Source organism: Saccostrea cucullata, unplaced genomic scaffold (assembly GCF_032062105.1).
Source record: "Saccostrea cucullata isolate Sc308-1 unplaced genomic scaffold, CSIRO_AGI_Scuc_v1 ctg12, whole genome shotgun sequence".
In the NCBI taxonomy this organism is placed as follows: domain Eukaryota; kingdom Metazoa; phylum Mollusca; class Bivalvia; order Ostreida; family Ostreidae; genus Saccostrea; species Saccostrea cuccullata.
The window spans coordinates 328,165-344,987 of NW_026933001.1; the positions used below are offsets into that span (position 1 = coordinate 328,165).

A 16,823-nucleotide genomic window follows, 5' to 3' on the forward strand; every position below is an offset into this window, starting at 1 on the left:
GCATGGAGTTCGACATTTCTTTCTGAGAACGCTCGAAAAAACACGTGACTTTACCGTCCTGGGACACATCAAAATACAATTGTCTTGTAATTGCTTGACACCACCATTTAAAACACAATTCAGGCTTTGCTAGAGATATTCCCTTTAGAATTAAACTAAGGTTATTTTTCCTTGATGCCGATTTAGAATATAAAACAATTTGGGGATTTTTAATTGTTTCAAGATAAAAATTGTGAGCATTGTTCAGGGAATGACTTAAGGATTCAGATAATTCTACGGAACTTCTCTGATTTTTGCCATCAAAACATACCAAAAAAAATTTGCTCACTATCCACCTATCATTTATTTCCATTTTGTTTATCTGTAGGTCTGATAGTTATCATAAAATATTTTTTAAAAGTTCCATTCCAGATAATAAGTTTTCAGAGAAAGAAACTTTCCATTCATTGTCTAAAAAAAACAAGAAATCTGGTTTCTTGTTATATATCCAATGCCTTGTATCTTTACTCATTTTTTTTTTTTTACTTTTATATATTTTTACCCAAATCGAAAAAAAATAATTTATATTTTTGCAAGACAAAAATAATTTTAGAATTACACCAGCTATTAATACTAAAATATGAAAGATCTTTTTTAAAAATGTCCTTTTCTGTCTAGAGTGTTTACTAGTTACTACTACGTGTACTTAGTATCATCATATTTTGTCAGAATTTGCTTCATTTAATCATTTTCTGTCTGGATGCAAATTGCAATAAATTATGAGAAAGTAGATAAATTTGTTTCAAACTTCGTCATATTCATTCATTACATATACCTGGACACTCACTTGCACGAGCACTGATCATTAATATATGCAGGGAGAGAGAAAAAAACACGAGGACTTTAGAACTCTGTTGTACGACCCAAAACCGTTTTTCCTTTAAAAGCGAACTTGTTACAATATCGCCTTTTCGCTCTCCGGGATATTTCAAATTGTTACCTTATTAGCAGACGAGAAATGCAGCTGCCGCCACAGTGACCCCGCCGAGAGCTAGCTTTCAGGCATAGAGTCGTCCAATATGAGCTTCAGCGAGTGTCTCTTTTGACATAAGTCGACCCTATTATCCGGAATATAAGCTTTCCCGCAAACTAGAGGGTGCCTTATTGATTCGGTGCTTCGGAACACGTAAATTCACACGAATTTTACCAGTCCCCTATCAAAATCACAAGTAAACGGTGCCAGAGTGGTTCGGAACTAAGCATGACACATGTAATGCGTCATTGTTAGAAATAAGATAGCTGCAGGAAAAAGTTAGCTTAAATGTTTTTATTTATGAGTTAAATAGGGAATCTGATTGAAGATTCCGAATCTGTACTGGTTTGGAGTCGAAATTTTTTTTTTGTACATCTGACTGTTTTAACCGAATTTTAATTGGAAAAATGACCATTTCATCCAGAAAAAAATAAACACTTTATTTAAATAATTTTTAAGCATTTAAGAAAATGTTATGATTTTATCATAGTAAGAATATATTTCTTCTCAGTAAAACAAAAGCTGAAACATTTTAAAATATTTTAACCAATGATTTTATTTTTAATATGCCAATAAGCGAAACATTAATAAATAGAAAAATGCATCTTACTGGGCTCTAAATTCATTCCAGATTTTATATTTGCAGTAAGCAATTTCAATAAGTACAGTTACATTTTAAAATTTGACTATTTTTTAGTAAACATGTGCACGGCCACACCGTTTGTCAAAAGTAAAATTCAAAGCTATGAGCCACAGATCAAGCAAATATTGAAAGACTTTGAATATAGCATATTTTTTATTGGTAATTAAGATATCGTCTAAAGTAAGAAAGATGGGTCGACTGTTATTGTTTTATGTAAGGTTGAAGGATTTTTTTTTAAAAAATGAAAATTTGACCATAATGCTTGCACAGAGGAAGCGCCTTGTTTCTTCCATTGATTTACTGGGTACCTTTTTTTCCTTTAAGGAATTTCTGTCTGGTCTGAAAATCCCCGAAATTGCTTCCTACGGGCCTGTTGGGTACCAATATTTCTTTATATATGCATGGTCATTTCCTTATCGTTATGAAAAAGACCCCACCTTTTAGGAATTCTTATTGTCTTTCAAGTTTATCAGGTGATAATCAACGATAGGACATGTGATAATTGGTAGAAGCGGCAAAACACTTTAGCAGAAATTATCATGTGTTACAAACTTGGTTTATCTTACTCAAGAACACCAAATAAAACAGAATCATTCCTTCTATGAATATTTCAAAAGCTTCTTTTTTTACTGTCCCCATCCTTATCAAATCTCCACTTTTTATCGAAGGATCTAATTTACATATTATTCGCGCGATAAGCCCAGCTTTTACTGGCATGACCATAACTGCATGGTTAAACATTGGTTTATATCAATATTTAGATACGCTGTTCTTATTTCTTAATTTTTATTAATAAAATTCTCCTTTTTGTTGGTGATTTGATGGATCTTGATGATATGGATGACAAAATATCCTTTTAATAGTAACCTAACAACAAAACTTTATGATAAATGTGAGGCTTTCAACTTTTCTATAGTCGTAAATGTAGCTAACTAACCTTATCACAGCATTGCCTGCTTGATTCGAAACGCAGGAGCATGCTCAACTTACAAACAATTTTTAATTTCTTAGCAAGATATTGACAAAAACGTCGATAAAACAAGGATTTCAAAAGTCTCGTTAAAAGTAAGCATTTCGCAAATTCTATGGTCGATACAATGATACTGTCATCAAAATGATCAAATACAATCATTCAGTCGAATGCTGACTGACTTTTTTTCATACTAATTACTACACCATTACTAACATACTGAATTGTACATGTGAACGGATTCTTCACCGTTTGTCGGATCATGACAAGGTACATATGTCAGGTGTGACCGACGGACGGGGGATGCCAACTCCTCCATGACATCTTATCCAATATTTGGAGTTTTTAGATGACCTTGTTTGCTCTGATCCCAATATGTATTCTTTGAGCTTGATTTTTATCCATAATTAATCTCCATGTTCCTGTTTAATAAGGTCGAGGGTTTCTAGAAGAGTCATTAAAGACCGAGATTCTATTTTTATAGCTATTAAACATATACATGTATGTTATTAGTATGTATCGATGTATTCTGAATGTATGACAAAATTCACCTTCGTTTGGTGTATAGACAGACCCTAATTGCAACGACACAGAAAAGAACTTCAAGAAAGTCGCCAAGGTGGAAGATTTCTTCAACATCATCTATAATGTTCACGTGGACATGGATGGCAGAGGTGGCAAACACGCTGGTCAAAAACGGACCTACAGAGCGGTAAGTCAATATAAAATAATGTCTACATAGTGATAAGTCAATACAGAGTAATCAGAGTAATACCTACAGAGTGGTAAGTCAATACAGAGTAATACCTACAGAGTGTTAAGTCAATACAGAGTAATACTTACAAAGTGGTATTGACTACCTGAGTGGTAGTCAATACAGAGTAATACCTACAGAGCGGAAATCAATACAGAGTAATATCTACAGGGTGGTTGTCAATTCAGAGTGATACCTACAGAGTGGTAAGTCAATACAGAGTAATACTTACAAAGTGGTATTGACTACCAGAGTGGTAGTAATTCAGAGTGATACCTACAGAGCGGAAATCAATACAAATTAATATCTACAGGGTGGTTGTCAATTCAGAGTGATACCTACAGAGTGGTAAGTCAATACAGAGTAATACCTACAGAGTGGTAGTCATTACAGAGTATTATCTACAGAGTGGTAGTCAATACAGAGTAATATCTACAGGGTGGTAAGTCAATACAGAGTATTACCTACAGAGTGGTAAGTCAATACAGAGTAATACCTACAGAGTGGTAGTCAATACAGAGTATTATCTACAGAGTGGTAAGTCAATACAGAGTATTACCTACAGAGTGGTAAGTCAATACAGAGCAATACCTACAGAGTGGTACTCAATACAGAGTATTACCTACAGAGTGGTAGTCAATACAGAGTAATACGTACAGAGTGGTAAGTCAATACAGAGTAATACCTACAGAGTGGTAGTCAATACAGAGTAATACCTACAGAGTGGTAGTCAATACAGAGTAATACCTACAGAGTGGTAGTCAATACAGAGTAATACCTACAGAGTGGTAGTCAATACAGAGTAATACCTACAGAGTGGTAAGTCAATACAGAGCAATACCTATAGAGCGGTAAGTCAATACAGAGTAATACCTACAGAGCGGTAAGTCAATACAGAGTAATACCTACAGAGTGGTAGTCAATACAGAGTAATACCTACAGAGTGGTAAGTCAATACAGAGTAATATCTACAGGGTGGTTGTCAATTCAGAGTGATACCTACAGAGTGGTAAGTCAATACAGAGTAATACCTACAGAGTGGTAGTCATTACAGAGTATTATCTACAGAGTGGTAAGTCAATACAGAGTATTACCTACAGAGTGGTAAGTCAATATAGAGCAATACCTACAGAGTGGTAGTCAATACAGAGTAATACCTACAGAGTGGTAGTCAATACAGAGTTATACCTACAGAGTGGTAGTCAATACAGAGTAATACCTACAGAGTGGTAAGTCAATATAGAGCAATACCTACAGAGTGGTAGTCAATACAGAGCAATACCTACAGAGTGGTAGTCAATACAGAGTAATACCTACAGAGTGGTAGTCAATACAGAGAGTGGTAGTCAATACAGAGTAATACCTACAGAGTGGTAAGTCAATACAGAGTAATACCTACAGAGTGGTAGTCAATACAGAGCAATACCTACAGAGTGGTAGTCAATACAGAGCAATACCTACAGAGTGGTAAGTCAATACAGAGTAATACCTACAGAGTGGTAAGTCAATACAGAGTAATACCTACAGAGTGGTAGTCAATACAGAGTAATACCTACAGAGTGGTAAGTCAATACAGAGTAATACCTACAGAGCGTTAGTCAATACAGAGTAATACCTACAGAGTGGTAAGTCAATACAGAGTAATACCTACAGAGCGTTAGTCAATACAGAGTAATACCTACAGAGTGGTAAGTCAATACAGAGTAATACCTACAGAGCGTTAGTCAATACAGAGTAATACCTACAGAGTGGTAGTCAATACAGAGTAATACCTACAGAGTGGTAAGTCAATACAGAGTAATACCTACAGAGCGTTAGTCAATACAGAGTAATACCTACAGAGTGGTAAGTCAATACAGAGTAATACCTACAGAGTGGTAAGTCAATACAGAGTAATACCTACAGAGTGGTAGTCAATACAGAGTAATACCTACAGAGTGGTAAGTCAATACAGAGTAATCAGAGTAATACCTACAGAGTGGTAAGTCAATACAGAGTAATACCTACAGAGTGGTAAGTCAATACAGAGTAATACCTACAGAGTGGTAAGTCAATACAGAGTAATACCTACAGAGTGGTAGTCAATACAGAGTAATACCTACAGAGTGGTAGTCAATACAGAGTAATACCTACAGAGTGGTAAGTCAATACAGAGCAATACCTACAGAGTGGTAGTCAATACAGAGCAATACCAATACAGAGTACAGAGCGTTAGTCAATACAGAGTAATACCTACAGAGTGGTAGTCAATACAGAGTAATACCTACAGAGCGGTAGTCAATACAGAGTAATACCTACAGAGTGGTAACTCATAACAGAGTAATGCCTACAGAGTGGTTAAGTCAATACAAAGTAATACCTACAGAGCATTTAGTCAATACAGAGTAATGCCTACATAGTGGTAAGTCAATACAGAGTAATACCCACAGTGTGGTAAATCAATACAGAGTAATACCTACAGAGCGGTTTAGTCAATACGGAGTAATACCTTCAGAGCGGTTAAGTCGAAAAGGATAAGTCCATTCAGATTAAGAAACAAAGAAGGACCACATGCAATTTAATGCAGAAATAAATACACATGTAGAGCTACAGGCGATACATCAAACACATGCGCCAATATATAGAGCAACAATTTAACGCGCAAATAACATGCATATGAAGGTTTAATTGAAGTGAATACGAGTATACATACTGTGACATTCTGATTTTTATTTTGAATGACACCTTTATCAAGGTGTAAAACTTAAATCAATTGGGTAGAGACAAATATGTCATGGGAAATGTTGTTTTTACATCCACCCAGTAAATTCAAAATTTACAACATGGTACAACATGGTACATTATCCAGTCAATTTTAAATAGAAAATAAAAATGATTACAAAATAAAGGCACTAAATCATCACAATTATACAAACGAGAGAAAATGATGCAACAACAATTAGTAAAACACAAAGCAAAGAAATATCTATCTATGGCATAAAAAAGAATAAAAACTTATACAGCTAAGCAAAAATCCCAATATGAGTTATACTGACCATTATCTGTATAAAAGGAATATCTTTTAAAACATTTTGACAAGTTAGAGACTTACATGTACATATTTCCGTACTTATAAACATTGATGCCATTATTTTAGATTTTAGAATTATTAATAGACAGGATCAAAACTATTGTGTATTGTGCTTGTCTATACTTACGTACATGTAAGAGGATGAAATGAACTAAACAAATGAATATGCAAATTTCCTAGAAGTGACGTAAATCAAAAGAAAATGCAAATTTCCTAGTCGTGACATGAATTAAATGGTTTTCAATGTCTACGTCTGAACATTATTTTTAATATTTCCAGAAGCAAATACTAGTATATTTTTAGAATTTGTTTCCTTTGGTTAAAAAAAAAATCAAAACAAATTTTGATTTGCATAAAATTTCTGTCTGAATGAAAGGGTTATAATTTTAAAGTTTCATACCTGGTAGTTAAAAACAAGCAACAAAAGTCAATATTTTTCTTTTTTTTTAAGTACATACATCTGTATACGTATATATATTTAGTGTGTGATGAATAGCAGTCACCTGAGGAATTGTGTAGGCTGCAACCTCAAATTATGATGTTTTTGGGTTAAATTTCAGCATTTTGTGGAAGTTATTGGTCCTCTCCGGTAGAAAATTTACTTTTGTTAACGAGAATTCCGGCTTTCCGTATTCTGTGACATGCCAAATCGTGGCTCCTTACTCTGTGGTTTGACAGTGAACCAAGTATCGCTAAATCCCGCACAGCTTGTGATGGCATTCGAAATAATCCGCAATGCCCAGATCCGAAGATTAGTTGAAACCCGTCAAAACTTCTTTGCTCTCGGAAGTCGCACAACTTCTCCATGGCTATTTGACGAGAAAAATGTTAAAAGATGCAGCTCCCCCAGAATCGATAAATCGGCGATAACTAGTTTCTAAGCTTCAAACGACACAAACCCTATTTTCTTGTAATTAGCAAACGAAGTTCTTCACTTCATTTTGTCGAATATGGCCCGAAAAAAGGAAAAATCACATTGTCTTCTGTACAATTGATTCCGTGTTTACAAAGAAAAAAAAGCTGGTTTTCTTCTTAAATGGAAATAATGGAAGAAAACTTCGTTCGGGGGGAAAACCCGTAATGGGTCATTGTCATATCTGTGAAGAGGAAAAGCTCTGATTGTGAGGGCATAAGAACAGATGTGTCCTAAATATACAGCTCAGTAGTACTTAATATTTCGTGATACAGATCAATCAAATGCCAACTTACCTATCTATTGACTTGCTCATTTCAAGTTCAGTCGAAATTTAAAAAAATAAAAACACTGAAGCAAGGGGCAAATTATATTTGAGTTAAATCGGATCTAATCTAATCAACATTTAAGAAGTTATGTTTAAAAGAATTCAATTTCTCTCTTGTTAGAGTTCTTCCTGATTTTGTTCGTATGATAAGTTAGAAAATGTATTTTTAGTAGGGTGATTTGCACACATACACACCTACCCTCCGAAACACATCGAGAGGGGCTGCAACGGCACATTAGTACATTAGTATACAGCGAACAATTAAATGCATCGTTGTTTAAGAATGGAAAAAATCAAAAGTTCAAATTTAGTTATTTCCAAAAAATGTTAATAAAAAGATTGTGTTTTTTCACTGATCAAACCTGATATCTGCAGGGGACAGGATCTTCTCTTGATTCGCCAGCGCTCGGCTGCTGAACGCGCCTTCGGAGTAAGTAAGATAACTCTTACACGTCTTCGTTCGATGGAATAATACAATTTATATTAGAAAATGACCATAGGATAAATAATTTTTATTAACAAACAAACAAAGAACAATACAATTTTTTTAAAAGAAGGTAATTCCCCCACTCTTAAATAATAAGATACGATATGCAAATACTTGTAGTGTACAAGCGAGTCTCAGAGAAGCAATCGAGTAAAATGAAGACTGTCTAGATCTATTTACCTCGCTTTTCTCAGCGAGCCAAGAAATGTATTGGAAAAATTAATTCGTGAATTACAACGTTTAAAAATATGTCAGGCAAATCTCTATCAGACAGTAACAAGCCATTCACTGGTTTACTCTTTGGTAGAAACTTTTTTGGTCTCAGTTTGTTCTTTGTCTGTTTGTTCGTCTGTCAATTAACTTTTCATATTTCGACTTTTTCTGGCACAAAATTTTGGCACAAAAGATTCTTGGTTAAAGTGGAATCATATTGATAATTTTAAAGATACGTGATCATGTAATTAGTAATGAGAATAATAGGACAGGGTCATTTAGAAATAAAAAGATTTTTTACAAAGTCAAGAAAATGATTTTTTAAAGTCATGGCCCTGGGCTTAGAGCGCACCCACATAACTGGGTCAATTCCTTTTTCATAACACGACATAGAAATACGGTACATAGGGAAGAATCCTTAGAAACAGAGGGGCAATTAAAAGTAATTGTTCAAATCTGGGTTCAAGTTGCTGGTACACAAACGAGTTCAAATTTTACACAGAAATGTATTAATCTTTTTTTTAAAGATTTAATTACTAAAAACTTTAAATTGCTGAAATCAGAGAATTCGATTCTTTCTATATAACGAGTTTAAATATATTCTAAGAAAAGACAAAAATGAAGAGCTAAAAAAGGTGTCTTAAAGGTGAGGCAACTCAGTAAATAACATGAGCCCTTCATTGACTCATTTGGATGGATAGCTGCAGAACTGTAGCACTCTGCTTGAGAAAATACGGACAGAACAAGCTCGGCTTTATTTGTCCGAATTTTCTCAAGCAGAGAGCCACAGTTCTGCAGCTACCGACTACCAAGACTAACCTTCTTAATTGTCTTTAAAAAAAAACTTCATCTGATTTGTAGGTTTATAACGGTAAAGCATTTCATTTAGGTAAGAAAAATAACATTTTCTAGATTGCAGAAACCTACGCATTTTTACCAAGAGAAGCAGTTACACGGTTCCTCATGTCCTGCTCGGACTGTCAGAAAAGAATGCATGTGACGTCATCAGAAGAAACTCAAAGTAACGCGTCATGTGAGTCGACTTACAAACCGGAAATGGCCATAGAGGACCCACCCATCATTGACTTCAGTGTGCCTATTACGCAGACGTACCTGAATCACATGAAGCAAAAAAGCATCATGAATGACGTCGGAGCGACGGATGAGGTAAAATGTTAGCAAATGTATTATTGATTGAAGCTTTTGTGGAAAAGGAAATATTTGAATTTCTAGATATTGATATTTTTCAGCTTTTTTTTTCAAGCATAATTTTTTGAGCTGTATTCTAAAAAAAAAAACTAACTTAAAGTAGTAATTTTGTTCATCTTCTCCCCGCTAAGAAGTTTTAATTTTTAAATGTAGATCGATTTTATGGACCATAATGGAGAGGAGGTCAAATGGGATCAACATACGAATTCGTTTCTCGTCCTCCGATTGGTCCGTGAAAAATCGAGAGTAGATTAATACCATAACGGACCAATCCGATGACGGAAAGCAAATTCGTTTGTTTTGACCTCTTTCAAACTGTATTTCGCCCGCAATCAATTTTGCAGCTTGAACATCCTTCTAACTAGTAACCATTTATTTAAATAAAATATCTGTCTCATTTTGACTTCATATTTCTCCTAGGATTTTCACAGCTAATATACCTGGGTTTTTTTTTTATTTGTTGCCATTTTGCTCATCATCTTTGGGAATCTTGAAGATGATAAATAGAAACGTGCGTTAATGTAAAGGCTCCAAATGACTCGACTGGAACTCTTTTATTTAAAAAAAATTGATACAAAAATGGCGGTTTGAATCGAAGCAAACATAACATCTGAATAGCCAACTCCACACTTATAAGTCTGACAAATCTTTGGCGGGTTTTATTATCCTAACAAAGAATTCCAATTATGTAATGTAAAGAATTTTATGCATCGGGCAGTACTTAGAAATCTCTTAGTCAACTCATCCATACATATCAAAACTTACCACAGAGGAGACACAATCACTTGACTTTATTTTACTTATGACACCCCTCCAAAACCGGGTCAATCATTATGATTTCATAAGTGAAGGGTTATAATTATCTTTTATCATAAGAAAAATAACATCAAGTTTCTTTGGGGAGGAGAGCTATCGTGTAAAGGCAGCGTTATTGAGGGACCTGGTGGACTGTTGCCATTTTAACCCGAGGACTACCCACAACCATAGGCAGATGAGAAGAAAGTTTGAAATAAAACGATGAGAGTGTACCAGTATCAACTGCAGATCTTCACATGAACACAAAGGGATTCCTCTATATGCTAGAGCCTAATACGAACAAAAATGAGAGCTAACAGTAAAACCCAAAGCTACTGGTCCGAAAAAGTTGAGGAGAACCAAAAAAATGTCAAGAGGAATTGCCAATGAGGTATGAGAGAAGTTAAATTTGGCTCTTATTGAAGAAAAAGAAATCAAAAGGTTGGATTAAAATTTAAAAATGAATTTAGGTACTCTTTGTTTAATTAAAACCACAAATCCCCATCCTGTTCGAATGCTGGATCTTGAGAGAGGAATCATCTGGAGAAATAACTGCCAAAATAAAGACTTTAGGATACAAACGGTAAAACTAAAGGATACAGGATACAAGGAGAAAAATTAAAGAATACAAACAGTAAGCTCCAGTATCCAAACGGTAAAATAAAAGGATACGAACCATGAAGTACATATTGTAAAATGATAGGATTCGAATGGTGCAAGTATAGGGTACCAACGGTAAAACTAAAGGATATAAACGGATTAACTATAGGATACAATATTGCAAGGCGTAAAACTAAAGGGATACAAACGGTGATTTAGGATACAGACACTAAAAGCTACAAACCGTTAAACAGAGAGCTACAAACGTTGAATCTATAGGATAAAAAGATACAAACCCTAAAACAAAGTGATACAGACGTTGGATCGATAGGAAACAAGCACAAGATATAAAAAGAAAGAAAAAGGAGAGATGAAAAAGTGTCACCTCTGGTTTATTGCCCAAATATGAATGAAAGCCAAGTCTTTTAGATTCATCTTTTAAAACAGCGGATGCAGAGAGGTACATAATACGATAGGAGTCCAAGATTTTGCTGCATGACGTCATTTGCTTTTCTTCCTTGAACTTTTGGGAGAGCAGAAGTGCGTGAATATATCATGCAGATTATTTTCTAAATAATAATAAATGTACTTTTTTACTTCTTACTTAATCAAGTTTTAATATTAACTCGTTTCAAAAGTGTTCTTATAATTAAAACAAACAAAATCAGGAGTCCTGAAATTAATATAATTCTGCTCGAAACCTTTGAATTCCGTCGTTTTCTCTAGTGATCTGTGGATCTGTCCACAATATTTCGTATGAGAAATAATAAAAAGAAAGTGTCTGTCACAATTCAGTCAAAGATTGCAAGTTTAACGCTATTAAAAATGAATACATGACATTTGATCTATTTAATTTTAACGCAAACGCGCCTGATTTCGTTTTATAAATATCACATGTTGAATGAATTTTGACATTCTTAATAAGCACATATTACCTTAACTTGACCTTTAAGCTAATACAAAAAAAACTTTGCACTTAAACATCATATTTTTTGCGAAATAATGCAAATCTCTCTGCGAATATTTTATTCTCGCAATTTTTTATATCGCAAATAATCAAGGAAATTTCTTTCGCTTATGAATAACATACTTGTAGCTATCTCGTAAATAAGGTGTCGCGAAAATATAGTCATCATCAATATTTGAACGTTTAAATTTCAATCGCATTTTTAAGACTTTTTATACCAATTCTGTACTCTAGTTGATTGCTCATTAATCTTAGGATACAAACCTTTTTTCATAAATGTATATTTTTTCAACTATAAGCTATAAGTAAGAAAATATGATATGAAACGTGTATCCTTTTTCAAGAAAGGAAACTACTTAGAAACTATTGAGACACTCTTTTTTAAGCTGGAACTCGCTTTATAAATCAAATGAACGCCATATCAATAGGTCAGGGTATTGTCTTGACGGACCTAACTTTTTATGTTTTCTTGAAAAATAAATCGCAGGCTTACTAAGTCCTTAAAACTTTGGTTTGTGTGACTTGTATTTGAGTAAAAGAAGGGAATGTTAGAATTTACAAGGCTAGGTTTAAGAATAAGACAATCGATGCATGGTCCAGGACCGACAGCTCTATTGCTTTGTAAATCTTCAAATGTATTGGTTTTTGGGGCCTGAGGACTCATTTCCTCCTTGTAGGATATCATAAAGTATTCTTTGTTTAGAAATCTCAAAATGCTGGAAGTTAATGCTCACACTTGAGTTCATCGGTGCAGAGGGAAGCTGTGAGCTATTCGAACAGTACACATGTAGGTGATATCACTTTCTGACAGTAAATACCAAATCGGCGTCTCATAGTATACCACTACACTATTCATGTAGCATTTACAGATGCACATAAAATTAAAAAAAATTCTTTTTATGTCGTTGGAGATAAGCCCTAAGAGCTGAACTTAAGCGGGGTCACCTGAATTTAAACTATAATGGATACAGCATGCAAACATGCTTAAGACTCCATAGATACACCATTTGTACAAGTTTTTTTTGAATTTCATTTATGATGAGCTTGAAAATTATTTGTTTTTAAGAAAAACAGACGGGCGTTTAGGAAGAAGGACATGTTGGTGTAACAGAGACAATTTTGTGCCTCTGCTAGGGATTGAACACTGGATCTCTGGCCTGCCAATCCAGTGCTCTATTAATTGAGCTAAGGGGTTAACCCACTTGCCCGAGCTAGCAGGATGCCGTGTATCTTAAACTACTACATTGGTTTAGGTATTCTTAGAGTAAGATAATGATTATACTATAATTTTTTTTTGTTTTTGTATTTTTAGGGTTAAAACGATGTTTTAGCCACCCTCGAAGTAAAATATTCACATCGCCCGGGGATGAACTGAAAATATACTCACCGTCAATAGAAACGCAACACCCTAATTTTAGGGTGAAAATTATATACAGGTTATAACTATGTACCAAAAAAGTTAGGACATCTTTTACTTTGCCAAATCAGTTATTTAACGGTTGAATGAATTTCTTTCCATTACCAGAAGTTGCTTTCTAGCTCTCTCAACAGAATTCAAAATTTTCCATTTTTAAATATAAAATTTTAACAATATTTTGAGTTTCCAAGGGTTTGAAACTGTTAATCGTAAGTATTGTTCTAAAAGGCCGGGAAAAAAATCCTTCTTTCTTTACCGGATGTGATGCCTATATTTCCTCAAAATGACTGATTTTCATTGCTAATGCTGGAAATTCTCAAATAAAGAAAAAAAAGAGCTGCAGATGCAAATGTACACTATATAACGACTCATCAGGCTCATGTGTTTCAATAGCATAAATGGCAGTTTCTTGACCGGAAGTCAAAAAGTTGCTACACTATGCCAGGTTAGAGAAAATTCGACAGCAATATCTGAAAAACATGTATTTAAAAATGCCCAAGAATATTGATTTCGCTCAGATTAAGACATTAATAAACTTAATGCATGGTAAAAATCGGGCTGCATTTGTGTATATGGCGGACTAGTACGTTTTCATTAAATGGTTGGAAGGGGGGATGTTTTAAGATTTAACGGGATTTGTTTCTTTCTAAGGTCTAAAAATAACATTTAATGTTTAAATGGAGCATTAATTTTTTGTAAATTTACTTTTTACCTAAATATATTCATTTTTAATGTTATTATTAAACTTTAGAAGGTAACACATAACTCTTAAAACATCCCCCCTTCTTGCTATCAGTCATTTTGAGGAAATATAGGCATCACATCCGGTAAAGAAAGAAGGATTTTTTCCCGGCCTTTTAGTACAATAATAATGACTAACATTTTCAAAACCTTGGAAACCCAAAATATTGTTAAAATTTTATTAAAAATGGAAAATTTTGAATTCTTTTAAGAGGGCCAAAAAGCAACTTCCGGTAATGGAAAGAAATTCATTCAACCGTTAAATAACTGATTTGGCAAAGTAAAAGATGTCCTAACTTTTTTGGTACATAGTTATAATCTGTATATAATTTTCACCCTAAAATTAGGGTGTTGCGTTTCTATTGACGGTGAGTATTGCAGTTTTGGGGTAATTAAACGTAAATAAAAAATTATTTCAGCAGGGAAAAAGTGTGGGGAGAAGAAGAAGGCATTCTAATCCCACCTCTATCCACCCATCCATCCATGATTGTCTTAATGTTATATAAACTAGAATGGAAAACGAGTGCAAATATTTCCAAAACTATTTACTAGTTTATCAGTTTGAAATATTCTGATCTTTTTTCAAGACCAATATATTTTAAAAATAATAAATACTTATGGTCAACTGGAAAGAATTGTGCAGGTACTCGGTAAATGATTTTTTTCTTCTAAATTTTCGATCGCAGCCATGTAGAGAGCTAGGCGTTTTTCAATCATATAACTATATAGTTATAAAGTAATACTGTAATGGAGTATACCTTGAAAATAGAGTATAATTGAAAGATGACAAAACACTTCTACAGATCGATGCACCATATCTGCAGATTTGGTTTTGTATACCCCTTGAGATCGTAGCAAGTCGGAAAAGTCCTAAACCTTCAGACAAAGGGGCCAGTTACAAACATTGTTTGATTTTACGTTATCGCTTTATTTTTATTAAGATTGCGTAAAACCAAGCATAGTATCCTCTACAAAAATTTGAATTTTTCACTTAAAAATTGTCATATACAAATTTTAAGTGAAAAATTCAAATTTTTGTAGAGGACAATAGTATGTCATTGATCCCTGTACATGCAGACATACAGGTAAGCATAATCCTTATGCCCCCCCCCCCCCGCAACTTGTCGGGAAGGGGGAGCTTTTTTAATCATTTTGTATTGATGCCATTTTCAATTTTGCGTTGATAAGTTGATAAGTAATTAATTTATTTTTTTATGAAATTTATACCGGGTAAAAAGCGTGGGCTGGGATAAAAAGGTAAATCGGAGGACTGTTATTATCTTGAAATGTTTTTATTTCAACCTTTTAATACCTTTTATTCAGAGAAATCATATATCTTATATATTTGTAATATTATACTTTAATATAAATTAGTTGAATCTAATTCGTCGAGAAACATTAATTTGTTAAATTACTTCGAAGATGGTATTGGCCGAAAAAACAGCAATAATTGTTTTATTACATGATTCACTGATAAAATGATACAGCTCATTACTTGTTTGCATTTAATTAAGTCCTAGCCAAATACAAGAGAGAAGCAGAATTAAATTGTAAATAAACCTTACCAGTCGCATCAATTTGAAATGTTTTATATCAATTTTAGTTGCCATGAAAAAAATATATATAATGTCAGTCTTTTTTATTGGATAGATTTTGAAAGGAGTGTTATCAGGAAAAACTGATTGCCAAAAAGTAAAAATTGTTGTTCAGTAAGTCTTGGAGGGGGTCCCTGCATCCCCTCTTACCACCCTCACCCGAATATATATATTCGCTTATGTTTTGTTCACATGAAGAAAAAAAAAGAAGTCATAGTCGCTTATTAAACAGGTTTCCAAAATATTTTGTATCAATTTGGAATTTCCCGATCTATTTTTAGATCAATGTAGAGGAAATAAATCCTTGTATTCCCCTAGAACGTCACGTGCAGGTCAATACAACGTATTATTTTTCTAACATAGTTGGATCTCAGCCAATCAGAGAGATGGAAATTATTCAATCATATAATAACACATGTTGTTGTTCATGAAATATTTAAATAATATTAGATATTATACAATTATTGCTGTTTTTTGAGGTCAATACAATGATTTAGCCATCTGAGGAGTACAATATTCACCGAGCCCGGAGGGCGAGGTGAATATTGTACTCGAAGATGGCTAAATCATTGTATTGACCGAAAAAACAGCAATAATTGCTTTATTATATGATTCACTGATAAAATGATACAGCTCAGTACTTGTTTGCATTTAATCAAGTCCTAGCCAAATACAAGAGAGAAGCAGAATTGAAATGTAAATAAACCTCACCATAGCAGTCGTATCAATTTGAAATTTTTTTTAATCAATTTTAGTTGTCATGAAAAAAGAATATAATTTCAGTCTTTTTTTATAGGATAGATTTTGAAAAGAGGAATATATCATCAGGGAAAACTGACACCAAAAAAGTAAAAATTACCGTTCGGTAAAAGTGTTGGAGGGGGGCCCCTGCATCCCCTATTACCACCCTCACCCGAAAATATATACCCGCTTATGTTTTGTTCAAATGATAAAAAAAAAGTCATAGCCGTTTAAATAACTTTCCCAAACAATTTGTATCAATTTGGAATTTCCCGATCTATTTTTAGATCAATGTAGAGGAAATAAATCCTTGTATTCACCTGGAACGTCACGTGCAGGTCAATACAACGTAGTATTTTTCTAACATA

General features: G+C 33.8%; 1 protein-coding gene across 3 annotated transcripts in view; it reads left to right on the forward strand.

The window, feature by feature from the left end:
* Nucleotides 1-16,823, forward strand: part of LOC134236848 (nucleolar protein 4-like) — a 38,715-nt gene that overhangs the window by 3,740 nt on the left and 18,152 nt on the right. For all 3 annotated transcript variants that reach the window (XM_062718991.1, XM_062718990.1, XM_062718989.1), the window contains exons 2-3: nt 3,194-3,337; nt 9,303-9,557. In XM_062718991.1, the coding sequence (XP_062574975.1) occupies nt 3,194-3,337; nt 9,303-9,557 (399 nt within the window). The remainder of the gene's footprint in view (nt 1-3,193; nt 3,338-9,302; nt 9,558-16,823) is intronic.